This window comes from Corvus kubaryi, unplaced genomic scaffold (genome assembly GCF_017639235.1).
Source record: "Corvus kubaryi isolate FWS band 111438036 unplaced genomic scaffold, C.kubaryi_AGA036_p1.0 37354, whole genome shotgun sequence".
NCBI lineage: Eukaryota > Metazoa > Chordata > Aves > Passeriformes > Corvidae > Corvus > Corvus kubaryi.
Genome location: NW_024581116.1, coordinates 7,778,803 through 7,805,314, shown reverse-complemented (window position 1 = coordinate 7,805,314; position 26,512 = coordinate 7,778,803). Strand labels below are relative to the sequence as shown.

General features: G+C 47.2%; 2 protein-coding genes across 9 annotated transcripts in view; both read right to left on the bottom strand.

Annotated features, from left to right (window-relative positions):
- The window catches only part of SDC1 (syndecan 1), a 25,986-nt gene extending 18,008 nt beyond the window's left edge, over window positions 1–7,978 (bottom strand). The window contains exon 1 of the mRNA XM_042032893.1: window positions 7,704–7,978. Coding sequence (XP_041888827.1) covers window positions 7,704–7,760 — 57 coding nt within the window. The 5' untranslated portion in view covers window positions 7,761–7,978. The remainder of the gene's footprint in view (window positions 1–7,703) is intronic.
- Window positions 7,979–19,564: 11,586 nt separating this feature from the next.
- The window catches only part of PUM2 (pumilio RNA binding family member 2), a 76,408-nt gene continuing 69,460 nt past the window's right edge, over window positions 19,565–26,512 (bottom strand). For all 8 annotated transcript variants that reach the window (XM_042032889.1, XM_042032890.1, XM_042032885.1 and 5 more), the window contains 4 exons: window positions 25,340–25,465; window positions 24,683–24,804; window positions 23,227–23,419; window positions 19,565–22,503 (listed from right to left, as the gene is read on the bottom strand). In XM_042032889.1, coding sequence (XP_041888823.1) covers window positions 22,372–22,503; window positions 23,227–23,419; window positions 24,683–24,804; window positions 25,340–25,465 — 573 coding nt within the window. In that variant the 3' untranslated portion in view covers window positions 19,565–22,371. The remainder of the gene's footprint in view (window positions 22,504–23,226; window positions 23,420–24,682; window positions 24,805–25,339; window positions 25,466–26,512) is intronic.

Below are 26,512 nucleotides of genomic sequence, written 5' to 3'. Positions count from 1 at the left end.
GGAAGAGGAAGGGAAGAGGAAGGGAAGAGGAAGGGAAGAGGAAGGGAGAACACGTGAGAGCAGCAACCCTACAGACACCCAGGTCAGTGAAGAAGGAGGGGAAGGAAGGGCTCCAGGCCCCAGAGCAGAGATCCCCCTGCAGCCCCTGGTGAGGCAGCTGTGCCCCTGCAGCCCATGGAGGAGCAGAGATCCACCCTCAGCCTGTGGAGGATCCCACAATACAGCAGGAGGATGCCCAAAGGAGGGTCTGATCCCATGGGAAGCCCGTGCTGGAGCAGGCCCCTGGCAGGACCTGTGCCCCCGTGGAGAGGAGCCCACACCAGACCAAGTTTGCTGACAGGACCCTTGACTCTGTGGGGGACCCATGCTGGAGCAGCCTGTCCCTAAAGGACTGCATCCCATGGAGGGATTCAGACTGGAGCAGTTTGTTTAGATCTGCAGCCAATGGGAAAGACTAAGCCGGGGAAGTTTGTGGAGACTGTCTCCTGTGGCAAGGACCCCGTGCTGGAGCAGGGGAAGACTGTGAGGAGTCGTCCCCCTGAGGAGAAGGAGCAGCAGAGATGACATGTGATGAACGGACCACAGCCCCCGTTCCCCATACCCTTGAACTCCTGGGGGGAAAAGTTGGAAAATTTGGATTAAAGTGAAAAATTGAGGGGAAAACGGGGACAAGGTATTTATAAGATTTGGGTTCACTTCTCATTATCCTACTCTGAGTTGATGGGTAATAAATTCAATTCATTTTCCCAAGCTGAGTCTGTTTTGCCCGTGACAGTCACTGGTGAGGGATCTCTCCCCGTCCTCATCTCGACCCACGAGCCTTTTTTTGCGTTTTCTATCCCTGCGCAGCTGAGGAGGGCAGTGACAGAGCAACTTCGGTGGGCACCTGGTGCCCTCCCAGGGTCAACTCACCACATTTACTTACAGGCACCAGTGTAGGAAGGTTTGGTGAATCTTTTTAACCCCTTGCATGCTACAAGGCTGCATGCTGGGTGGGGGGAGGGCACACTGAGCATTTAGCACTTTTGAGCTACTAGAGTAATAACTTCTAATTATTCATAATCGTATCTTCCAGCTTGTGTAAAAAGAAGCTCACCAGTGTTTCACAGCTCAGTGCAACTACAGATGCAGACTGGGGAACTTTCTGCAGGTTAAACACACTTCAGAGGGAGCCAGTGCTGCTGGAGGATTAAGCCAGCAGCTCTCCTCTGCAGGTCATGAGTCAGTCGATGTGAGCGCATGATAGCAGAGCACTCCTTGCCACTGCCCAGACATGCCAGAGTCAGCCTCTTTTGTTCCATGCTTTGTTCACTGATGGGAAAGTAGTCACGATCTAGATGATTCCTCTGTTAGGACAGAAAGAGATTTAGAAGTCAAAGCTGTCTAGCTGCAGGCTGTTCAGCAAGTTTCGATGCAAGCCTCACCACCACTTTTCCACTGCATGCTACTAGAGCCAGTGAGGTGGACAAATCTCATTTGTTCATCAAATCTGCTGGTGTGAGAGTCTCTATCATAGTTTCATAAGCAACAGAGCACAGCAAGCGAGTGAAGAATATCACATACATTGGCATATTAGCATCTGTGCTAGATACAAATTCAAGCAAGCTTTGTAGTTCCTCCAGTTTGGGCTTTTACCCATCAGCTTCTTGACTGAACAGAGCCTGGACTCTGTCCCTAGAGAATCAGATCCCCATTAGCTGGTCAATGGGATAACAGGTTCTCTCCTCTGCAGACGCTTTTACCAGAGACTGATGTTTTGGTAGATCAAGAGGCTGCTCTGAGCTCCTGTGGTTGTGCAGAGCACAGGCATCAAATCTCCCAGATCACAATCCTGGGGCCAGGGCACACAGCCTCCAAACTCTGCTGTCAGCTGGATAATAAGTAGCACATGACAGGCATAGATGTCTAGATGTCTCTCTCTATAAATATATACATATCTATATTTGTATTTCTCCACTCTATTGGTCTCAAAGCATAGAAAAAGGCTGCATGGGATCCTGTTCTGGGACAGGAAAGAGCCAGGTAGTCTCTTCCTATAGCATTGTAGCTGCCAGCTCTGATCCCCAGAGAACATACAAAGGCTTCCTACCAGCACAGCCACAGCAGTACCACTGCTATGACATGGAGCTTCACAAGAGCTCTCATCTGGAACTCGTTACATTAATCACTGCTTGCTCTCTAGAAGGCAGACTGGCTCCACTCACCCCTGCCCACCTCTGGCTTCAATCTACAGTCTGCTCCTCCAGTAATCCCTATATGCAAGGGGCTGGACCGGAGCTGCTGCCTGGCTCTGACCACGATGTGTACAGCCACCAGCATTAGAAACTAATTAGCAAGAGCTTTCCTGTGTACAGCGCAGGACAGTCATGGTCTGCAGTGCTGCCCAGAAAGCATTCAGCACGTGTCCTTCCAAGTGGAATGGAGTTCAAGTTTCCTCACATTTAAAAGAGGCAATAAGCTCCTTATCACGTGGCAGAGGCAGACAAAGAGCAACCCCCAGTCTCCAGCTATGGCTTGTGTGTGCTCAGGTGATGGAGCCAGAGCACTCGGAGGAGTTATTGTGTGAACTGGCTGCACTTTGCAGAAGGTTGGCTGACAGGAGTGTGTGCCTGGGACTGCCCACAGCCAAAAATCAAGACTGTCAGCATTTGTTTCCACGACAAGCAAGACATTGACATAATTGCACAGGCAGTAATGTAAAGTTACACAGTGGAGTACAACAACACAGAGCCTCCATGCTCTCATCCAAGGCAGGATACCCATGAGTATTTTAAGCTGGTTGGCAGGCAGTTTCCTATCTGTTATATCAGCATCCTTGAGTTCATTAGGATGCATTCTGCAAGAGCAATCCAGATGACCCTTCAGTTATTAGAAAAATCTGAACACTAAGACACAAAATGAGTGGGCATTAAAGAGAACCATGCTGCAAAAACACATGCTATGGAGAAGATAGTTCTGCTAGAGAGCACAGCAGCAAGACACGGAGGTAAAGCAGCAAGAGTTCTTCAATACCCCAAGGAGCTTCTACCTAGAAGTCCAGCAGAGTAAGCCATGACTTAGAACACCTCCATGACTCAGTGGTAACTGCAGCTCCAGTGACTCAACGGGAAGTTCTATTGCTAACTCCATCCAAATCCCACTAACACACTGGGTCCCACCCAGCAAAGCAAGCCTCACTGGTGAGACTGGTCTCAGCAGCAAGATACAAGCATTACAGCTGAGCATGGCAAGGAGCCCAAGCTAACAGACTCCATTGGACCTGTGCCGGTTCCACAAGACCCAGAATGCCGACTGCAGCCAAGCACTGCCTGAGAAACAGCTTGGGAAACCACCACATTAGCAGATGTTGCCCCACAAGAGTTGCTTGTAGGAGGTCCAAATGTTATCTCACCTTGAGGTGAGGCTTCACAGAACTGTAACTTTTCCATTAGCATCACCACAGCAGAAAGTGCACTGTCCTGGGTTTCTAGCCAGGCCAGATAAGGCTCGTTGCTGCGGTATACCAGTAGCCAGCAGAGCAGCAGTTCAAGAGAAGTACACTCGTCAGCCCTAACTTAGAGACCTGTTAACAAAGCTGACACTCAGCACTCCAAAGGAGGCACCACATGCTTTCTGCATTTAAGAGTATCTTCTCAGCTCAGAAGTGACCCTATAAGAAACACCAGAAATCCTTGTACTGTCAGCTAAAACAACCTCCTCACTGTAAATTCAGTGCCTATATCAAAGTCTAGGGATTAACAAAAGCTCCTCACGTCCAATCCACAAATAAACAGTGTCTTTAAACATTACAATGCTCTGATGCCTACTCAACAGCTCACAGCCATCCCCCCCAAATACATGCACTTGTTTCTGCTCATATATATTCTGCTCACAACGCTGAGACAGGACCCAACTATAATCCCCAATTTCTTCCACAACCTTTAGCAGAGCAAGACTACAGTTGCACTAGAACAGGAGAGAGCTGCTGTTCTAGCCAACAGCTGATGTTTCCCACTACTTTGCTAGTTCTCTTAGCACAAACACCACCTGTCCAGTCTGTTTGTTTATGGAGTTACCATAAAAGTTCCATGATAAAAAGTCCATCACTTCGAGCTAAATAGCTCTCAGATAAAGGCACCAAAGTAAAGGTGTCTGTGCTCCTCTTATAGGCAACTTGAGATCTAGCCAACACAGCCCTGACAAAGCAACTCACCTTGGAGAAGACGTGCAGGGGCTGGTCAGATAATCACTCTCCTTGGCTCCACTGATTACATCGCCTTGACTCTAATGAGGGCTTAAGCACCCAGCACACACAGACACCTACATTTAGGTGCCTTAGCATCAGCTGAATGCTGTCCTGAGGGACTAGTGCCATTTGAACACAGCAAGCCCATCAATCTTCAGCTGTCATGGAGTGCTGTCTTAGATGTCTTCTACTCTTTATTATCTCAAAGCTATTAGGATGAAAACACTAACGCTGCAATGCTGAAGCACTGCAATTTTATAATTGGCAGCACCCACTCAGGAAAATGCCCGATCTTCTCTCTCCCAAGAAGCTTCCTCCTCCCTGTAAGGAGGCCCTAAAATCCCAGTTCCTCAGATGCCAGAAACAAGTGTGGAATGTCCCTCTCAGGGGTATTAGTAAGGTTCTTGGACATAGGAATCATTTCAAACAAGGTTAGGACAAAGTGCTAGTATACAGGCCACCTGGAGACATCTGAGTACAGGCAATGCAAAACACATTACTTAAAATGGACTGATTTTGCTGCTAAAACAGCAGCCTACATTTCAGGTTCGTGCACTAACTTAATTTTAGAAGGCTTACAGGTTTCTTGCACTTGCTGTAACTTGTCTTGGGTTGTTAGAGAGGATTGTTTGGTTTCCAGAAGTTTCAGAGTGCTGCCATTAAAAATGTTAGTTCTTCTCATCACTTGAAACTGAGAGAAACCTGGAACAAAGACTACAAAACTGCACCAGAGCCCCCCTACACCATACAAACTCCAGCTCATCTGTCACTGCTCTACTCAGAGCAGTCACCACTTCACCGGGAGGTGGCCCCAGCAAGTGAGTGTTCAGATGGAGAAGCTCTGTTTATAGTGCTTGATGAATATTGTGACACTGCTCTGTACATACCATAGAAGAAAGTGTTTCCTCCTTATCCACTGCCTGCATGTTTAACGAGCAAGATGGACTACCTAATTTCTTCTAATTAGTTTACGTTCAGATAGGAATGACATCACCCTTGGAAAAAGGTTTGGCCTGCTCTGCTAAGCCTGTGTCAGCCACCATCATGCACCTACACGAGACAAAACAATCAGAACCCTCCTTCCCCTCACCATAGGGGCTGGATTGCCCACTGCCCTGCTGCAGCAGGATGTGCTCCTTGGCTCAGTTGGCTTAATGGCAGTGTTACACTGTGTAAAAGTTGCCATTTGAGAGAATAACAAGGTTAAACTGTTAAAATGTTAAGATGTATCAGCCTTCTTATTTCAAGGAAGTCCATGCCCCCATCATAACAACAGAGGGCAATTAATCTGATAAAGTGTGTTTTAAGCAATGAAGTGTCACCTTGAAGGAGACCAAGAACCTCCCCAGTCATTCCTGAAGGTAAGAGTACTCGGGAAGAAAACAACTATTGTTTGGCCACTTTCTTGCTCCTGTTTATTATTCCAATGACAATATGCATAGATGAGTCACATTACACAGCAAGAGCCAAGGGCCAAGCCACGTGCCAGCAGCAGTGGCAGCCATCCCAACAATCAGACCACCAAGAACTCAACACAACCGTGGCAATGCCCACAATACTGTAGTCTGGCACATTCAAAGTACTGTGCAAGGTCACTGTGCTTCTGTGCCCAACAAGAGGTTTTCAGCCACTTGATGCAAAATCATAATTATTCCAGATGGGTGGGAAAGGCAGAGTAGTCCCTGTCACTGACGTTTTGACACGGTGGAAAAAAGCTACGTGACCACCAGAAGGGAAACAGCCTCAGTGCTGAAGCACCCTGGAGAGCCCCGAGGACTTCTGCTCCTCCATGTGCTCACCCTGGAAACCCCTCCATCTGCAGTGTCACCCAGGCCTGAGTGTCTCTTAGGCACAGGAGAACTTCACAAAAGCATTTACTTTATGTTCTTATCATTTCTAGGAAGGAATATTTATCACAGGGGAATTTTATCCAAATACAGTACAAAGGCTGCAAATTAACTGCAGTTTTCCCACTTCATTAAGCAGAAGCTTACTCAGAAGTTGAGAGCAGAGCCCTCCTCCCATGGAACAGCGCTGCCCACACTCACATGTTTGTAATTTTTAGCCATTTCATAACGACTCACTGCCATGTGGGCTAGGAGGGTCCGTGTCCAGAGCTACAGGCAAAGTTCACAGCCAGAAAGGTACAGCAAAACCAGAGGTATTTTGAGCAGCTCAGATCCCACTATGCACTTTGTTCTGCCACTCCTTATCTGACTTGTGCTGCAGTTCATCCCTAGGCAAGTTTTAAATCAATTGTTCCATTTCAAAAAGAAAAAAAACCCTCCAGTTTTTACTTTGATGGGGCTGCCTGCTCACACACTACAGCATGCTTCACTTTTTCCTCCTAACTCATCTCAAGGGGAAGACTCCATAACTGGTGCACGCTCAGGTCTGGTGGAGGGCACATGGGAAGCAGGGGGGTGCGTGTCCCTTATGTCAGAAGAAAGGGATGGGATTGCGGCTTTGAGCCCCCCGAGGGGCTTTGTGCCTTCCTGCCCCGCACCCTCCGACCGCAGACGGGGCTCGACGGCGCCCAGGCTGCCAGCACAGACCTGGAGCAGCAAGCACAGCACTTCACGGGGCTGCGCAGCCAGGTTTCCGCGGAAAGGCGCTCGCAGGCGGGGCGGGAGCAGGAGCAGAGTCATCCCCTGTCCAGGGATGACACCTGGCGGCTGCTGCTGGGGGACCAGCGCTCCCCAGAGCTCGGCTGCCCCGAGAGCTGCTCCCGGGACGCGGCAGTCGGGACAGGCCTCGCTTCCGCGGGGCCACCACGCTCCGGGGAGCGTAGCCAGATCCGAGCACCGGCACCGGGGCGGCCGTGAGCCCAGCCGGGCACCGGGACCTTTGTTTCAGTGGGCAGAAAGCAGAGTCCGAGCGTAGCCTGCACTGGGCTTGGGCTCTCAGGCACAAAGGCGGCGGGGAGCCGCCGGTCCGCCCTCCCCGGGGCTGTTCCGGCCCACGGCAGGAGCGCCCCCGCTTCAGGAGTCACCCGTGACTTCGGCCACAGCCGAACCACAAAGGGCCACATGCCTGCGCTCACCCGGACCCGCCGCTCACCGCCTCCGGGGCGCGACACGCCGGAGGGACGGCGGGAGCATCCTACCCCCCCGGCCCTCCCCGGGCGCACCGAGGGGTCCCGCGGCCGGCGGGGGGTGCGGGGAGAGCCGCCCGCGGCGCTCCGGGGCGGAGCCGCCGGCAGGTCGGGAGCCGCCGCGGCGGGTCTGGTTTGAATTAAGGCTGCCGGGGCAGCCGGGCTGGAGCCCGCCGCCAGCACAAAGGCCATCGCAGCCCTCCACCCGGGGCAGGGCTGGGCACCGCTGCGCTCCCCTGCGGGAACCCGTCGAAGCGGAGAGCCGGGCGGTCTCCCCAGCCCAGCCCGGCCCACCCTGCCCCGCCGGCCCCGGCCCCGCACCGCGCCCGGGCCCCGCCACCCCACGTGCGCCGCGCCGCGCCCGCCCCGCTCCGCTCGGCTCACCGGGACAGCAGCCTGGAAGCAAAGGGCCACCAGCCACACGGCCACCACGTTTATCATCCTTACTCCTCGCCGGGCCTCGGGAGCGCGCAGCTTGCCCCTGCTTCCCGCCGCCGCTCTTGCTCCTCTCCTCTTAGAATTGTTTTAAGTAGCTGCAGGTTTGTCCCCTTTTCTGGTTTCTTTTTTTTTTTTTTTTTTTTTTTTTCCTTCGCACGCAGCCGAACCAGCCTCCCAGCAGCGATCTGCGATGGCGAGGAGTTGAACTCTGTCTTTTAATGAACCCACTGCAACAACCTTCACCTTACGGCCACCCCCCGGCCGGCCCCGCCTCCGCTCCGCTCCCCTCCCCTCGGCTCGGCTCGGCTCTCCTCTCCTCAGCCCGGCTCCCGGCCCCAGCCCGGCCCGACCGGCACGCCCTGCCCCGCCGCCCGCCCCCGCTTCCTGCCGCCGCGGTACCTGCGCCGGTGCCCCCTCCCCGGCCGCTCTCCCCCCTCCCCGGCCGGTCCTCCGGCACCCGCCGCTTCCCTTCCACTGCATTCCCAGATTTCCTCTCTGGCAGAGGCATTGCTCCCGCCGGGCTTCCTTCCCTCTCGCTAAAAATAATAATTCATAATAATAATAATACTAATAATAATGATGCTGTTAAAAGCCCTCCCTTCCCGTTCCACTGTGGGAAAAGCCCGGGGGCATTCGGCCGTCTCCCCCCGGCGCTGCTCCGGAGAGAGGAGCGGGAGCGCTCTCCGGTGGCCCCGCACCCGGGGCAGCCCTCCCAGCTCCCGGTCACCTCCAGCGGAGGCTTCTCCCCCAGAAAATACGTGTTTAGGGAAGTGAGGTGTCTTCCCTCCTGCCCGCGGGTCCCCGGGGCCGGCCCCACAGCCTCTGCCCGTGCCTCAGCGCACACGTTTTTTCTGTCGCGCGGAACAGGATTTCTGGCCGTGTAAAACGCTGCGAGAGGTTTGCGGCAAAAAATGCTGTTTTGAAAGAAGCGCCCTCCTGCAACTCGCCCCTTTTTTCTGGAGTTAAAAGCGACTTCAGTACTGCTGCGGCTCGGTCTTCGCACGTCCCGCCGAGGATGGCAAAAATGAGGCAACAACCATCCCGCAAAAACACACCGCGGGACGAATTGTATCACTGCCACAGGGTCAGGGCTGGAGTTCCTGTTCCAGTCCACTCATTCGCCTTGGTTTATTTTCTCTGTCTGTGCCAGCCCATGTTGAAATGTTTGCTATAAACAATGCAGCTGAATGTGCGTGCAAATATTATTTAAAAAAAAAAAAAAAAAGAGGGAGTTTTTAGGAATTTTTACAGCTGCTGGGAACTGTAGCTGTGCAGCATGGCCATGGGGCAGCTGGATGGATGAGGGATGTGGTTTAGGCTGCAGCCATTGGGCCCTGCTGCCCTGGGGCTGCTTGGGGGAGGGGTAACCAAAAAAGAGCCATAACTGGTGTTTCTTGGCTGCTCTGGAGGCTCTTGGTGGGTGTTGGTCAATCTGCCAGAGCCAGGATCCCTTCCCACAGCTGTGGCCCAAAGGCTTTATAGACCTAATTGGATATTCAATGTGGCTAAAACTGTTGAGATTTTATCACGTCTTTAATTAGCTTGCTTTCTTTCCCTCTCTCTTAAATTACTCATGCAGCTCCTACCACCCTGCCTTTCCCTCAGATGAGCCATGGCCACCATGTTCTTCTCCCTGCCATGTCTTGAACCTCATGCAACCAGAACATTGGAGATGAGACTTGGCGCTGGGCCTGCAGAGGTGCTTGGTGCTGGGCCTGCAGAGCACGAGGCTGAAAACATCACCCAGAATTGGTGGGCAGGTGGCGACATCCAGCTGCATGGTCATCACTGGGAATCAGGAAATGTATGCTGGGCACGGTCAGTCTTCTCAGCAGAATTTGGAGGAGCAGGAGTCAGCTTGGCCAAGGCTACATCTGGCGGACCCTGGCAGCATAGAGGAGAGAGGGAATCCTTCCACAAAGCTGCTCCTGGGAGCAGTGCTGGGGTGCTGCTGGGGTTGAGTGGCGCATGGGTTTCATGCCAACGCGGGCGTGTGTGCATGTTCGATCAAATAGCACTGTGGTGCTTCTTGTTGGATTGGCCAGAAAACGTTTAGAGCTGGATTGGGATGTTCTGGTTGGGATCTGTGAATGGGGTAAGGGAAGAACAATGCTGCGTTTGGAAGCCAAGTATTTTCAGTGACATTCCCGTGCCCTCCGCTTGATCATTGAAGCATGTTAAGTATTGTGGTTTCAGTCAAAAGAGCTCCATGCTGAAAAGCCAGATGAGACTTGTATGGAGAGGAGTTTCTTGGCAGCCTGGAGCTCAGGGGATCATAGGAGCTGGTTGCCTCTGCCCAGTAGTGTGGAGCAGTGGGGATTTCCCAGAATTGGATCAAGGGCTTCCAGCAGTGTAGCCCAATTGAACTCAGTCTCCCTGGGGAAAAGGAGCTGGTTTGAACTGTGTGCTGCCATGGGAAGAGGGGAAACAGAGCTGCAGGAGGAATCCAGCCCACTGCTTCCGCCACCACCAGAGGCGAGTGGGGGAGAGGGATGGCAACAGTTGCTTTTGGGCAACCACCAGTCTTCTGCACTGGGTTCTGGACCAGAAGCCATTGTCCTCTACACCTGATGAATGTGAGCATCACGCAGCAGCAGGAGCTGCCTGCCTGGCTTTCCAGGTGTCAGACCTGCCCACAGGAGCGTGTGAGGATGTGCCACCATCACTGCGTGTCCTCCCCTTGCAGCTGCCCACCAGCAGCAGTGCAGCCTGCAGAGCAGATGACCGATGACTCCTGAAGCCTGGTGCCACATGTCCTTAAATGGTTTATTAATGGACTGTGACCAGGTGGGATAGGGTTAGAAAAAACTGATTCTGCTCGGAGTTCCTTAACAAGGGCTGGATTGTACTGTGGCATCAAGCTGGACAGACTCACACATCACATCTCAATGTCTTAATCAGCTGACAAACTTTTTAAAGTATGTTACAGCCTGACATCCTGGGATGGAGAACAGAAGTGTATTTCCTAACACACAGTGGGAGGTTAGAGTATGTGCAAATATTGTGATTTCTCTAAGTGTCCAGGCTGCCTGCCTAGTGGGGTTGACACTCACTGCTCACATGTGCTATTGGTGTTTTGCTTCAGGTAGTTGACTTCCCTGCTAATGATTGCCATTTTCTCCATTGTTGCTTTTGTGACGGAGAAAAAAGTCTGGTTTTCCCCCTGTGTGGTACCTCAGTTGACTAAAGGGAATTTGTAAGAACAGGAAACCCATAGCTTTCATGTGCTTCACTTCTCAGGTACAATGTGTAGGCAAGGCTTTGGGTGAAACCCTGAATTTGTGTGGTGATTGCTGAACAGGACAGAGAGGAAAGAGGGTGCCTCTGGACACATGGAGCAGTTACAGGATGTTAAACATATCTAGTTAAATGCATTCAGATTCAGTCTGCCCTAGAAACTTCTTGGAGTGAGGTAGGAGATGCACCCACAACAAGGGATTGTATCTGGGAGGGGCTTGAAGTACTGTCACTGACAGTCCCTTTGACGTCAGGGTTTTTCCCATGGATGGTGCCTCAGAATGATGAGCTGGCAACAAGAAGCTTTGATCAGTGGGCTAAAACCTGGAGATGGAAGAGGAAGGATTGTCCTGACAGGAGGAGGTTAGGACAGTGTGTCTGGTGGCCTGTTTGGAGACTGTGTAGACCAGGAAGATTTGCAAAGTTTCATTTGCTCCTAGCCTGAATCTTTTCTTCTTCTTCCCCTTTCAAGTTCCTCAGGCCAGTGCCTCTATTATCCATGGCTCACATCACATCCTTCTCTTTCTCACTCCATGCAGTAACAAAGGAGCAATCTGCCCACTCATTAAACCAATTTGAGCATTAAGAACAAGTCTGCAGAGGAAGCAGGCTGGACCTTCAGCCTCGGATTACCAAGAGCTTGTCTGCCAGCAAGCAACATTTGTCATCCAGTCATTGTGCTACCCATCTTCTGGGTCCCCAGGCACAGGGCTCCCCTATTCACAAGGCCACTTCTCTTTTTTCCGGCTGGTGGCACCAAATACACTTAACTCTTCCCAACTCCTTGCATGCCTTGGCAAATCCTGTGCAGTTTGGTTTGGATACCCTTTCCCACTGATGTAGAAATAATTGATTCTGACCCTTTCACATGCAGCTGTGACTTGCAGCAGGATCACCTGAACACACCCAGTTTGGTTGCACAGTGATATCTGATTTTGCTTGTTCTGTCCAGCTGCCTTTGCAGTGAGTCAGACATCTCTGAGCAACTCCATCTGCCTCCTGGCTTTCACTCCCAGGAAGTGGAGACCTAAGGAGACTCCCCTGTGGCCCACCCTAAGGTGTGGAGTGTGAAGTTAGCCCGAGGCGATGTCTGCTCTCATCTCCTTTCTTCTCCCCAGTGTAATGCTCGGATGGAAAGGATGACCTTGCTTATTTGGACAGGAATGAGCCTTTCTTGCTAAAAGTCTGAGGTTGGATTTTTTTCAGTTTAAACAATGCAAAGTGTAATGGTCCAAGTGTCAGGGTAGCTGCAGTGTTGGCTTTATAGTTACCAACTGAATCCACTTGGCTGCCTCCCCCAAGAGTTTGGTGACCTTTTTCTTTCTCCTCTATCCCCTTTCCCTGCTAATGAGAACTTCTGTGTGGACACTGAAAACTATATCTAAATGTGTCTGTGCCACTAACCAAATAATTCTTGACCTAATTAAGCAGAGCTTCCTTTGGCAAAAGCCCAACTGGCAGTGGCATGCCACTTTTGGGATAGTTTTCATAAACAGCTGTAATAAAAGCAGCTGCATTGCTTTGATGCTCTGTGTGAGGGCCTGGTAGAATCCTGCATGCTCATTACAGAGAGCCTCAGAGCTGGATTTCAGGGGCTGGTGCATCAAAATCTACGGAGAGGTTTCCCATTTGCCTGAAGTTACACGGGTGCTGCCCACAAGAAAAGACTGACTTGCTCTCTCTTAACGAGGCCTTTTCCTGTAATACTGGCTGCTGCTTTCACTGTTCAACAATTTTGGCCCACCACTTTCAGAGCTTGTGGGCTGGGCAGGTACTCCTGAAAGCACTCACCTGAACAACCACTTTTTTGTTGTTCTTTCTCTTGCCCAGGGAGACGCTCTGCTGCCTTTCTGTGATGCACTTACCCCTGTGGTCAGCTCAGGGCAGCTCACTCACGGTGACTCATGCTGGCTTGCAGTTCGTGATCCCTCGACCTCCATGACCCTAAACAATCTGAGCACAGAATGGGGTTTACCCTGGCGTGAAAATGAGCATGGAGAGAAGGGTATCACGACTCCCAGGAACATATGGGCAGGCGGCTGCTGGGAGCTTTGGAGAAAAAGCAAGCAGTGCAGGGAGGACAGAGCCACCCTGTTTCCACAGCACCCCTGGCTTGGTAGCTGCTGACTTTCCCCCTGGCAGCTGCCCAGCTTCTCCAGGGGAGATGTCCCTGTGGTCTCCCTAGGCACAGGAGCTTTCTTCAGTGCATTCAGTGGGGAAACGCTGAGAAGAAGTTTCGCACATTGGATGTCTGAGTTGCAAACTCTCTGACCACGAGAGAAGCTGGACCCTGCGCAGCTGCCTGCTACCCTGCAAAATAGGAACTGTGATACTTAGTGCCTTTATATACCTCAGTAAGTGCTATGATAATAAAATGTGTATTTTTAATCCTACAGCTGCCTCTGGCAGTGTCACAGAGACCCATTATTTGCCTGGGAGAGATGGAGACTCCCGGTCAAATTAGGTATATTCTCTTGTCAAAGGACTCCTGTATATTCTCTGTATTCCATTATTGTCCTGATTTGTGATAGGGGCTTACGTTCTGTCTTATGATAGGTTATACTTGAACAACTTGCACAAAACTTTAATAAAGGTTTTCCTTGTGGAATGTGGTCCCTGTTCCTCTCTGACCATACCCGATATACAACGTACTCCTGAAGTTAGTTATCAGTTTTTGCACAAACTAGAGCTGTACTGCTGGTAAAAAAGTTCCAGATGAAGGAGAAAATGAAAGAGTTTTAAGCAAAATACAGAAATATTCACTCCACATGAAACCTGTTAACTACTAGTTTCAAGACTGTCACTTTTAAACAGCCGAGTGTCTTGGGTTAGGTGTTTCTGCTACATGGAGAATTTGAGTAAGCACTTCTAACGCCAGGAATTCTGCCAAAGCAGGTTTAATACTCCTACGTATGCAAAAAAGCTGTGGTCTTGGGAGAAACAGATGCTGCAGCAGAGCAGTTGTGAGAGCAGGGCTAGGCTGCATCACAGATTTCAGTTCCATTTCAGTAACAGCTGCTTAGAAAAGATATTTGGAATATTGTAAAAAATGCTGTTGGTTTTTTATGTATTCGTCAAGCTGATGTGATCTGGACCCCAGACTGGCTGAGGGTCTTTGAGGAATGATGGCTCTGGGGCCAGCCACAGGTTTTACCATTTCCTCCTGCTACCAGTAGTGACTATGCTGTGAAATTGATACGATGTAACATACAGGTTTTCTTCCTGATTAACCAAATGGATGCATCTTGCTGCAATTATCATCCTTCATTTAGCATTTCAAGGCCACTTACCCCTTTCCGCAGGCACTGACTGTCTGAGGGCTGAGTGCAGTCACTCCTGGCCGTACCCTCCAGGCAGTGCCAGTGCCTCCCAGCCCTGCCTGTCAGAGCGCTGATTCACTCACCGATCCCACCCATCCTGTCTCACCCCTCACCCTGGCCCTTCTCATGCATTCATGTGGAGAATGCCTTTCCCCGGGTCCTGGGAGTGGGGTTGGGGTAGCCCCTACCCCGGGTAGGTTGGTGCTTGTGTGCTGCAGGGATGGAGCTGGTGCAAGGCTGAAGCAGAGACCAAGCTGTGCTCGAATGGTCTACCTGTCAGCACCTTCCTGGTGGTGAAGCACCTCCATGGGAGCATCTGCCCGGGTGGGAGGCAGCCATAGGGCCAGGGAGGAGGGCAGGGGCACAATGGGGCACATACATGTGTGGAGGAGCTGGAGGAAAGGAGGGGAGCAAGGGCTGTAACCCTGGTTGGGCAGTAGGGCGATTCCTGCAGTGCTGACCTACATGTCTGTGGCGAAGAGAAAGCTGTGGGTTTACCACGGGTTTAAGCTCAGCGTGGCATGTGTGCCTGCCCCACTCTGACAGCACTGACTTTGGCAGGGTGAACACAGATATTTTAATTACTTCATATTTTATGCTCTTTTGTTTCCTTTTTTTTTAGTTTGATTTCTTTTTAGGTGACTGTGAAATTAGCTATACTTCATAGGGAGGCCTGGAATGAAGGTTTTGCAAAGCATAAAGTGTCTTTTTACTATTATTACTATGTTATGTACTTTTTAAAGACACCATTTGGTTTTCAAGGTGCTCCTTCTGCCTTCCCCCTCCCCTTCTCCCATTATTTGTAATCCAAAAGGTCCTTATGGTTGTTTACTACACTGTGGTTACAGTAGCTTTGTGCGTGTGTGTGGAGGTAGAGGCTTTGTTTGTCCACCTCTCATCCCATTACATTCTTCAGTATAAAGTTGTTCTCACTCCCACCCCAGCAAACCCTTTGGGCCTAATCCTGCCTTCTCTTCCCTCCCTCCCTCCCCTTTTAACCACTGATTTATAAAATGTTGGTTATTGGTTTCTGGTACATGCTAGGTGAAGAGACCCACTGTGTATATTAGGGTGTCCAGTGCCATCTAAGATGTTCTGCTGGAATAGAAGGTTTGGCTGAGGCAAGCTCCTAGGGAATTGTTCCCCTGCCCTGCCCAGGTGTCTTGGATGCTCAAGGATCCCTCCAATGGCACCAGATGCCTCAGTATGCAACAGGATTTGTTCCCAGCATATGAGTCTACATGAAGTGTCCGCACCTAAACAGAGGTGGTTTTAAACCGGGGTGGTGTGTCCCCCATAGCTTCGCTGGTGGGGTGTACCTGTGTGGCCCTTGTGGGGGTATCCCTTCTCCAAGGGGCCAGTGGGGGCCATGCAACACTTCACAGAAATGTGGGGTGGGTCACCTTGAACACCCTCATCAGACCTCTGGACTTTTGGTTCCCTGCATGTGGCAGGGGTGGCACATGGGGTAGGGCTGCACGACAGACCCTTTTCCAGCAGAATGTGAACTTGTATGACTCCCAAACTGGGATGAATAATCAAACTCTTAGTTCTCATGAGACACATGATGTTTCAAGGAAACAGGAGACATCATGTGAATTTTGGAGTACTTAAAATGGTGAGATTTTATACAAAAAGGCTTTTCAAGAGCCAAATGGCCCAGTTGAAAGAGATCAGTGTATAGCTTGGACCTCTGATAGGGGTGAACTCTGCTCCATTCATCCCGTCCCTCCATGCAGGGGGTTGGAATTGATTCTGTGATTTGCATTGAGTTTTCCCATCCTCAGCTCCTCAGCCCAGCTTCAGCCCTCTGTAATTCTTGCTTATTGAGCAAGTGCTCTGATTGTTGTACCAGCCTCTGGATCCAGTTCACACACAGATGTGGAGCAAGGAAAGCATCTAGGCAGACCCTCCAGACCCGAGCCCAGGCAACTGGGCTGAATCCTTCTCCAAGATCCCAGCCTGTATGAACAGATGGCCTCCCAAAATCTCTCCTCCTGAACTGATGCTGTGGGGGGAGAAATGGAAATACTTTCTGATGCTGCATTTCAGATGTCTTAGAGAAAGGGAGATAAGGATTATACTGGGGAGGAAAGAGAGATCTTCATTCCCACCAGGGAACCTCTAATTTTTGATCCTTCAGTTTAGACAAGGAATAGGGTCCCTATATTTGGGAGAAGAGAATATAGCTATGAATATAGCTGCGAAATGCGCTGTCATCCTCTCCCTTGCTGGCCAGGCTGGCTAGTGCTTTCTGCCACTACCTGTGTGTGTTCCCTTGCCATAACACTTCCCTTCTTACAGTTTCCATTAGCCCTCAGTAAGCAGTTGTATGTCTTTGGGGATCTTACTTTACTTTGGGACCTGACACCTGCAACTGTTCTGCTTCCCTGACACTGAGGAAAGCTCTTTGACAGGAGCAGACAGTGGCCTTGCAGCCTGAGAAGGCACAGCCAACGTCACCTGCAAGGAGAGGGACCTCAGCAGGCTTGGCCAATTCCTCACCAGTCCCCACCAGTGACATTCCTCTGCAGCAGTCAGGCACTGGGGCAGCTCTGTGCTGCTGTGGGTACGATCTGCAGGCAGTACCTGGAGCGAGTGTTTGTGAAACCGAAGCGTGTGAACCTGCCCTGTGATCAGCAGACAAGCAGGCTGCCTTCCCCGCCACCTCCCCTGCCTGAGCACTGCTGTGCTGGGGAAGGGCTGCCTCCCTCCCCGAGGCTGGGCTGGGAAGAGATCCAGCAGCCAGGCTGAGGAAGGGCTGTGGTGCTGTGCGGCTGCCAGGAAATCTGAACCCTCCAGGCAGGTCTGAAGCTCGAACGAAGCTCGTTAGGGCTCAGCTATGTAAGGGGTTTCTCCCCGTCCGATGGTCTCGTACACCACCTGGGTCACTTGCAATGTGCCCCAGCTCTTGTTTGCAGATCTAGGGAGTTTAGGGTTGGGTAGCAAGCAGAGGAGGAAGAAACAGAGTGTGCCCTGAGTACTGATGCTGGTGAGAGGGTGAACGTTTTATTCCAGTGTTTGTTCTTACTAATAAAAGGAAGAGGGTCTTTAGAATAGGTCTTCCTGCATTTTTATAAAGCCTCTGGAAAGTTTCCAGTCTGATAATGATGGGGGAATGCTGCTCCCAAGATACATTTTGCATTAAGTGAGTCTGGGAGAATAGAAGTGGAGACAAGGATCTCAGGCACAGAACCTACCCACTCCCACCTGCGTGCTTTAGGAGTCATGCTCCATCTTGTGCTCTTTGTGACGCAATGAATGGTTCAAGCTGTGCTAAAAGCCCAGCCCAAATTCAGGAGTAGAAAGTGAACCGGCCCAGCTCCTTGTGGTTAGGAAAATGCCTGTGAAGTGAGGGAGGTTAGGTTCAAAACCCTGAGGCTGGTAAAGGAAACTAATTCAAGCATCTCGTTTGCTGGGCAAGCTCCCTAACCACATAGCGAGCCTGCAGAGGGAGCAGGCTCTGTCCAACAGAGAAAACGCTCCTGCACCACCTCACTGAGGAGCACCAACAGTTCTGTTAAATCCCTAAGCTTGGTCTTCCCTACCACTACCTGCCTGGATGCAGGGTGGTCACTCCCCCACACCACAGCCTCTGTGTTCTGCCACCTAATGTGTGATGTTGGGATCTGGTTCATTCTCCTGACTAAAGCAGTCACGTCCTTTCCTGCACCAGCTTGGGAAAGCCCACGTCCTGTACCGGCTCTGGAGGGCTGTCAACACTGGACGGACGTCCTTCCCTCCTTTCAAAATGCAACTCTTTCTGTGACAAGTGCTGGTTTTTAACCCCTTCTGATGACGGAGCTGGGGAGGCCTGGGCTGCTCTGCTGCACAGGAGAGCCAACACCCCAGGCTCGCTCTGCAGCATCTCACAGATTGTCTCTTCCTGGGTGGCAGGATCTACACTTGCCAAGTTCTCCCACACCTCCAACACCAGGAACCAAGCACAGCCCCAAGAGGGATACATCCCTAACAGGAACCAAGCTTCCTCATTCCCAAGCCACGAGGTGCTTGAATCAGCATCCTTTGGGCACAGATAGTGCTTGTGTATCTGAAACTCTTTGGGCAGAGTAAAGCACTGCCTGTAGCTCATCACAACATCAGTGCTGCCCACAGACTATTGAGACTTCAGGTGGTACCAGCAGCTTGGTACAATGTGAGCCACCACGTTAGCAAACCAACAGCCACTGCTGCCCTGCCGTGGGCTGCGACAGCTCAGATCAGCCAGCTCATGTGTTCCCCTTTCCTTACTCAACAGAGAACTGTGTCACCACAAGGGCAGGATCTGCTGCTCTCAGGACACGCGGTGCCCAGCCACCGCTCCACACAGAATTTCGCACCAGAGCGCTGCGGCTGCCCTGACTGCAGGGGCAAAGTGCTGCTCTGTAGTTTACCCTGGGTTTCCCCCCAGGCGCATGACTTACATTTAATCTGCACTTTTAATGACCAGTCACTAGATCTTAAAATGCTTTTGCAATCATTGTCTCGGCTTTACTTCCCCAAATGACATAGTGGAAATTGTCACCCCAATGTTAAGCCGTTTTCCGAGTTACTGGAATGCTGAGCATCATTCTCATGGAGCCCAACCCCACTGCTGTGTTACTACACGAGCCATGAGCATCTCTTCAAATGCCTGTTCCTTACAGCAGAGGGAACAGTGCTAAATCGGTTTCTGAATTTCCATCAGCACTTTCAAACATCTAGGCATCATGACCCCAGAACCTCAATTTTCTCCATGTTCTGATGGAAAAGTCAGGGATGGAGGGATGGGCATTATGACTGTTCTGTCCACAGGTGCCCCCTTAGGTATTTCCCACCAGGCTTGCTTCCTGTGCCGGAAGTCCACTCCACACCTTCAGCTAAAAATGGTCTTTTGAAAAAACTGGGCAGTAACAGAAATGAGTGTGGATCCAGGGATGACACAGAGCTAACAATTTCTTGTCTCATTTGAAAGCTAACCCTCTCAAATGCTCCAGAACTCATCCTGGATCCAGGGATGTATGAAGAAACTGTCACAAGGCTGTAGCCTTAACTAGACATCAGTAAAACCTTTTTATAAAACAGGAAGGTTTAGCTGCTCAGAGCCACCCTCTGGAAATTTAATGATCTAATCCAGGGTTCTCCAGTAATTGCCCAATTCCCATCAGATCAAATGAGTGAGCACCTTCCCAAAGCTGAGCTTCACAGATACAGGTAAGTCAGATAACTGAGAATATGGCTGGTTTCCTACAGGAAAAACGCAAGACCAGATATATTTCACACAGTGTTATTCACACATTTTCATTTTGATTTTTACAGTATATACATGTGAACATTACATTATTCAATACGAGCCACCTGGAGTCAAACCTAAACAAACTGGTCCGTAAACAATCTATATCAAAAAGCAATACTTGAGCAAAAAGTCTAGTGGTTCTACCCAAACCTAAAATAGTTGAAAGGAAATCCAGTGATTTTCATGTTCCTGGATAGAATTTGTGCACAAATGATCTCAGGAGAGCAAGTGGAAGATTATACTCAAGATATTGAAAGCACCAAAGATGACAGTTACAGGACTGCTTAAATTCAACCATGGCATGAGTGCTGCAGGGACAAAGTACTGGGACATTATCAGATTCTGCCTGGACATCCCCGAAAGCCTGACGTACTGTCTTACGTGTTGAAGGAATGTCGGCTCTGTGGATTATAACACACGGCACAGGTACACAGGGTAAAGATAGTCACTGAGGAGAATTGATGTGTCCAAGGAAGTGGCTCAGAAGTCATCCTTTGGGCGACTATGGGAAAGCTCTGGCTCCAATGACAGGGTTGGTACCTCTGCAGAGGAATTTTGTGAACTGCCATGCAAAAACTACTTGGCAATTAGAATTGTGCTTACTCAAAATAACAAGGCCTACTACCTCACTTCATGCAGGCACTGGAAGTAGGCCAGAAGAAACTTTCCCATTTGCCTATTAATGAGTTATCACTACCATTAGAAACGCAGCACCTCAGATGTCTGCTTTAGTAACAGTTATGTAACCCTGGTATCAACAGTAACATGACAGAATTCCTCACACAAGTTTATACCACTACTATTTTCTTTTTCATGATCACACCCCTACCAAAACAGCCTTTTATTTGATCAATGCTCAAGATGTTGTTTCCAAACTATCATGTTGATCAAAACTTTAGGTTAAGCCATCCAAATGAACATTTTACACAAAATACTTACTTCAACAACATACAAAGCACTTTCTTTATCTTTCAGAAACTGAATATACAAAGTAAGCTTTTTCCAAAATATTTCCATAGGCAAAGGATTAAAAAGGATTTTAATTATACACATATGGTCACAATTCTGCCTTAAAAAGATCATTGGGAAATGTACATAAGGCCGCTTGTATATGTACATCATCTTTATGTTACTGTTACAATGTCATATGTCCAGAGAAAAAAATCGACAGTTATCATACATATTTGCTTTACGCTGGGAGAAGGCTATTCAAAAATACAGTACTCTTCTGTACAAAAAAATCATGCCACATTTATTAAGATGGAAGAAGCATTGGTTTCTGTGATAACCAAATATTTCAGTCCACTTCTTACTATGCTTATTTATCCTGATTTAAAATTTGAACAGATTGATTTCCCAAAGTGTCCATATGAACAGAATCAACAGCTATGTTATAAACAAAACATAATGTTTCTCACAATAGATAAAAAGAAAGCCGGTTCATATTTTTGAAACCATATAAAGATAGAATTTTAAAAAAATCACTCTTGATTTGCTGAAATAAATTTACATTATACAACACTATATGCCAGGGGGAAAGAAGGGAATGGGGATATGAATATACACTAAAATGCAAATTTTTGTCCCAAAAAGGAGTAAAACAAATTACATTTACAGCATGAAGGTTTACAAATGTACATCTGTACAACCAAGGTAAGCATCACTACTAAATTAGCAAGGCTTTGTAATAAACATCGAAACGAGAGATTTGTTTTCAAACTGTAAACTTACACCTATTAACTACACGTATACAATGCATATATTTATAGGAAGCAAAAAGCTATCTGAATAGTTAATCAACCATGCTTAAATGTTGAGCTATCAAGTTTACTTTTCAGTGGCCCCTTCTCTTTATCATTACCTATTTTTCGCATCTACAGTGAGAAAGCAAAATAAATGCTCAACACTTTCAAATCCTTACAATTCTATATGCAAAATAAAAAAATACAAATCTCTACTCTTCCTGCGTTGTAAAACTGACTGTAAAGTTAATACAGGCTTTACTCCTTTTCCAACAGAGTACTTTGCTGAATTGAAGTACCACCATCATTTTAATCCCTCTACCTTGTACAACAATTACATATATAAGTATATACAGCACTTTATTTTTAATACATTGCTAGAGAAAACCTTAGGGCATGATTTAAAAAAACCTGTATCCACAGCAAGTGCCAAAACCTAGTATTTTAAAGTTTCCATTGTTTTGTTCTTCCCTACGTTAATTTGCTGTGCCCTTTTTGTTATTTGGATAGGATGTTGTGAACCACCAAAATACAACTTAACTTTTCAACATGTTAAATAATGTTTATGCAGCTGATCAATTTTAATCTGGTATAAAAGACTTCACACAAAGGGGAAAAATAAGGATTAATTCTATATACAACTCTATAAACCTGTTGTGCTATGATGCTGGGTAGACCTACCAGATTGCAAGCCAGTGTATTAAAAGAATACTGTACTTTTTCCCTTTAAAAACTATTTCAGTGACTTTACAAGGTAAAAATTTACAAAATATGTGACAGCTATTTTGATACAATTACATCATATACAGGCATTCTGTGCTTTGCCAGCCATCCAATCTGATAGGTCTCCGGATCAGGGCTGGAGATATTTTTTCTTTGTTTTCTAACAATTCACTCCCCAAAAATATACACAAGAATAAAAATTTTACAAATGGATGAACAAAGTCAATAAATAGATTTAAAAAAATCAGAACATTTAGAGTTAAGTTGTAGGTTTTGATAATTCACAATTTAATTTTTCTTCCATTTCTCTTTGTCTTTTACAGCATCCCATTTGGTGGTCCACCAATTGGCCCCAGATCAGCACTGTTCTTCAGGTAATACTTTTCCAGCTTGGCCAGAATGTGTTTGCCATAGGTGTATTTACGCAGAGTCGTGATGTGGGGTCGAATCTGTAATAAGAAACGTTTGGTTTTGTTAACATCCACAACACTTTCAAGTAGAAGTAACTACACTTTGAAAGAATTATGCAAAAAAGATGCCAGAAGACAGAAGTATTTCAAAGTTTGGAAGTTTCTGGAAATATGCAAAACTGGTGATTTTGGCTCATCAAATAACTGATGTTCCTGCTGCAGGAAAAGGGAGGTAGTACTTTTGTGGGAGAGCCCTGTTGGTGACTGGGGGAAGCAGAGCTCCTGCAGGAATATCCTGGGCCCTGTGTTAAATAGCCTTGGGCCATTATGGCAACAACACTTTTCTCCATGTCTGGATATTCTTAAGTAGAAATGTGCTTCTATGCTAGGAAGCGTAGGAATCTCTTTAGGGGGAACTGCAGAATGGATTTATACCCACAACCAGAAAATAAAAAGAGAAACCTGTGTTTCTTCTGTTATATTAACAGTGATGACAGATACATTTTTCTGTTGAAAGTGTTTTCACATAAAAGCTGGCACAAAGACAGGAGATGAAATCCAACTTTTGAAACTTTCCTTTTTTAGCTCAGTGCTCAGAGATCTGAACGTTTTCTGCTTTGCCAAGCTCCACTGAATGCCACGGTTATACATCAAGTTCTAGATTACAGAAGCAGTGAGTCTTACACCTGCAGGGAAAGGTGCTCTGGCAGAAAAGCTCGCACAGATGGTATTTTTGCACCACCACAGCATGCACACACATACCTTGTGCATTATGATCTTCCTCTGGGCGGGCTCGGCCATGTCGATCATCTTCTGCACGACGTAGTTGGCGTACTGGTCCTTCATCATGGTGTATAAGGCACTGTGAGGGCCGTCGTTCTGGCAGCACACCTCATCGATCAGCAGGGCGCGCTCGGCACGGGACGCGTGGGTCACGCATTTTTCTACCACGTTGCTGAAAAATAAGGCAAGTCCATGATGGGACTGGAGGTGTAACATTCTTTCATTTTAAACCTATCTGGAAGTTTATCAGTTCTTCAGGGTTCTTAATGCCAGTAAAAAGTGTATTGCAAATGCATCAATTCCTCATTTCCAAATCTCCAGTCCGATGACTGAGGAAGTTACAAGATTATATATCCCTATTATTTCACCCATGTGAAAAGGTTATTTTCTGATACTTATTATTTTGTAGGAGAGACCTTTTCCACTGGACCTACATAGGTATACTGGACTTAAGGCTGCAGATGTGTTCTAGCACATCTATTTTGGTTGTGGGCCCTTTGAAAACACAACAGAGAAAGCCAAATATGTAGATTCCTGCTTTTTGAATAAATGCACTTTCCAGGAGCATGCCGACATCAGAGATTTCATCAAATATTCTTTTGTAGAGCAAGTCCCTAACCTTCCAGAAACTGGAAAGGCCATCAGCAAAATGATCCTGGTCCTAAATTTGTGCTTTAGAAATTAAACAAATTAGAGGATTATGAAGAGTTCTATTCAGGAAAAGAAAAATAAAATCCAGATAAACTAGTTTGCTAGCAATTTTTAAAACAAATGCCCCCATAATGTCACAAGGGATTTCCACTTCATTTTGGTGACAAGGCTAGTCTCACTAAATCACCCAGAATGAATTCTGAGGTCTATTTTTCCTTAGCAAAAGGCACATAATCCTTTCAGCAAAAGTATTTCAGCAAAAAGCACGGAAGGATAAGTTTTGGGTTCTAAAGTCAGCATAGTTCAGGCCTCCTACAGCAGACTTTCAGACTAAGGCAGAAAATCCTTGTTAGACTGAACCACCACTTTTTAAAGCGAGCCTTGTTATACTTGCAAACTGCTAGACTGGATTGAGAGTCAGCAAGTCCCAACTTATCATCATCAGCACATCACCCAAGTTCCAGCAGAGCTTTTCACCTGGCTCTGGGCATCCTCACATGAAGGCTTGAAACCTGTTCCCTGCACTTGCACGAAGTGAACAAAAGCCATATCCCATAAAGCCACAGAACCTCCTTTGTTTTGTTACAGAACATTTGCCTCTTCCCTTCCCCAAACCTAGTATAAAAATATCACTACCATTCATCTCTATAAAAGTACGAAATTTCAGGATGAAAGATACACAATAGAAAAAAAAAAAATATTGCATCCCTTTTGTAACACATGAAACAAATCCAATACATTTACAAGGTTAATGAATCTTTAACATATGAAAGCTGTCCAGTACCTGGCAAATTTGTGCTGACTCAGAGCTAGAACTTTTCCTCTTATTTCTGAAACAATTTTGCTTTTGTCTTCAGGACGACCATGCTCCAGTACATGTTGAATAACGTAATTTCCATACTGATCCTGAAAATAAGATGACTTCAATTTTTTTTTGTGTTCATACCAAGTAATAAATACAGACAGCTTTTGTACATGAGCATTAAGTATGAAATTACTAATTGCATGAATATAAGGAAAATACAATAATGTCAACATTACAGTAGCAAAGTGATGCAAAACATACTTCATCAAGAATTACTTAATGGGCCACAAATTTTACATGAAAAATGTAAATAATCTGTAAAACCAGTGTTTTGCTAGAGTATCTTTTATGCTCTTAAAGAAAGAAGTCCTTAAATTTAAGATCATACTTTTTTAACAGCTGTAACATTCCCCTGAACACCAAGCTACAGTCAAAACTGTAAGAAAAAGGCTTTTTATATCTTCTTTGCCTCCCAACTTCATTTTCATTAAAACTATGGAAGGAAAGAAAAACAAAAAATCAATGTCTACAAAACCAAAAAGAGAGGCAAACGCATTTAAACTAGGATACAGGAGTAAATTATGATAACAACAAAAAACTCTACAGTGCATTACAAACGAGTGTACGCGCACTAACCTGCACTAGCTGCTCTGTGTGTTGATGCAGTTCTTCTAAGATTGGCAAAGTCTGCTCAGCAGTGCAGTGCTCCAGAATACGCTGAATTACTCTACAACCATATGGATGAGTTGAAAGTACAAATACCTTGAAAATAGGATTGCAAACTGAAGTTAAACCAACCGAAGCTCACATCTATTGCAATTACTGTGTTCAAACTGGAACTGAACATACCAACTACTATTAAAAAAGTTTTGTCTGCCAAGACCAGAATTCCATTTCCAGCAAAAGTCAGGAAAAGATGAAAAAGCAGGTTTTTGTGTGTCAAGGACTCCAGAAACCATGTAACTAAGAACCCAACTGTTCATTACAATGTTTCTAGCCTACACAGCTGCAAAGGAAAGCCTGGAAGCACGACCCTTAGTTAAGTGCTGTTCAACTTTCAGGCTTTCCTTTTTACTTAATTTTCAAATTTTAAGACTTTGACACTTATAAAAAGGAATTTGATAATGGTGGCTGATTTTCACCAATTTCATGTTCCAGCATACACAACAGGCTCCCAGTTACAAAGTTTGCAAATAACTACTCAAAACGTACGGCCAAATCTTGCTTATTCCTTCTGCTTGCTTCTCTAGAAGCTAGGTTTGTGGTTTGGGGATTAATTCCAAGAATTTCAGTGTTGGTCAGGACTGAACACAGAATCTTGTATGATTAGGCATCAATTCAAATGATGCAGGCAGGAGAAAATGGTAAGTAATACCACATAAGTGTATCATTTTTCATTTGCCATTTCATATTAGCTAATATTTTCTATATATAATTACTTGGCGCTCAGGATGGATGTTCAGTAAATAAACACACTCACACTTTAGTCAAGGAGCTCTATTTACAGTTTAAAAAATGCATCTCATGTACCTCATACACACTTTTTGGTGTAAAAAGACACAACCGTAGAAACCTTGGTATGCAATTTAGTACTATGTACAACTATAATTCTGGTATTGCTGTTGTGTAAAATGAGAAAGATATTGTAGATTTTATGAGAAAATACACTTGGCCATCCATTAAAGTAAAATTTAGTTATATAGCCAAGTTAGTTAAGATTTTTACAATTCTTCTCAAGACTATAAAAGTACACGCTTGTCTCAGAGGATTAAAATGTTATTTAGCTGCAGCATATTCACTAGCCTGCAG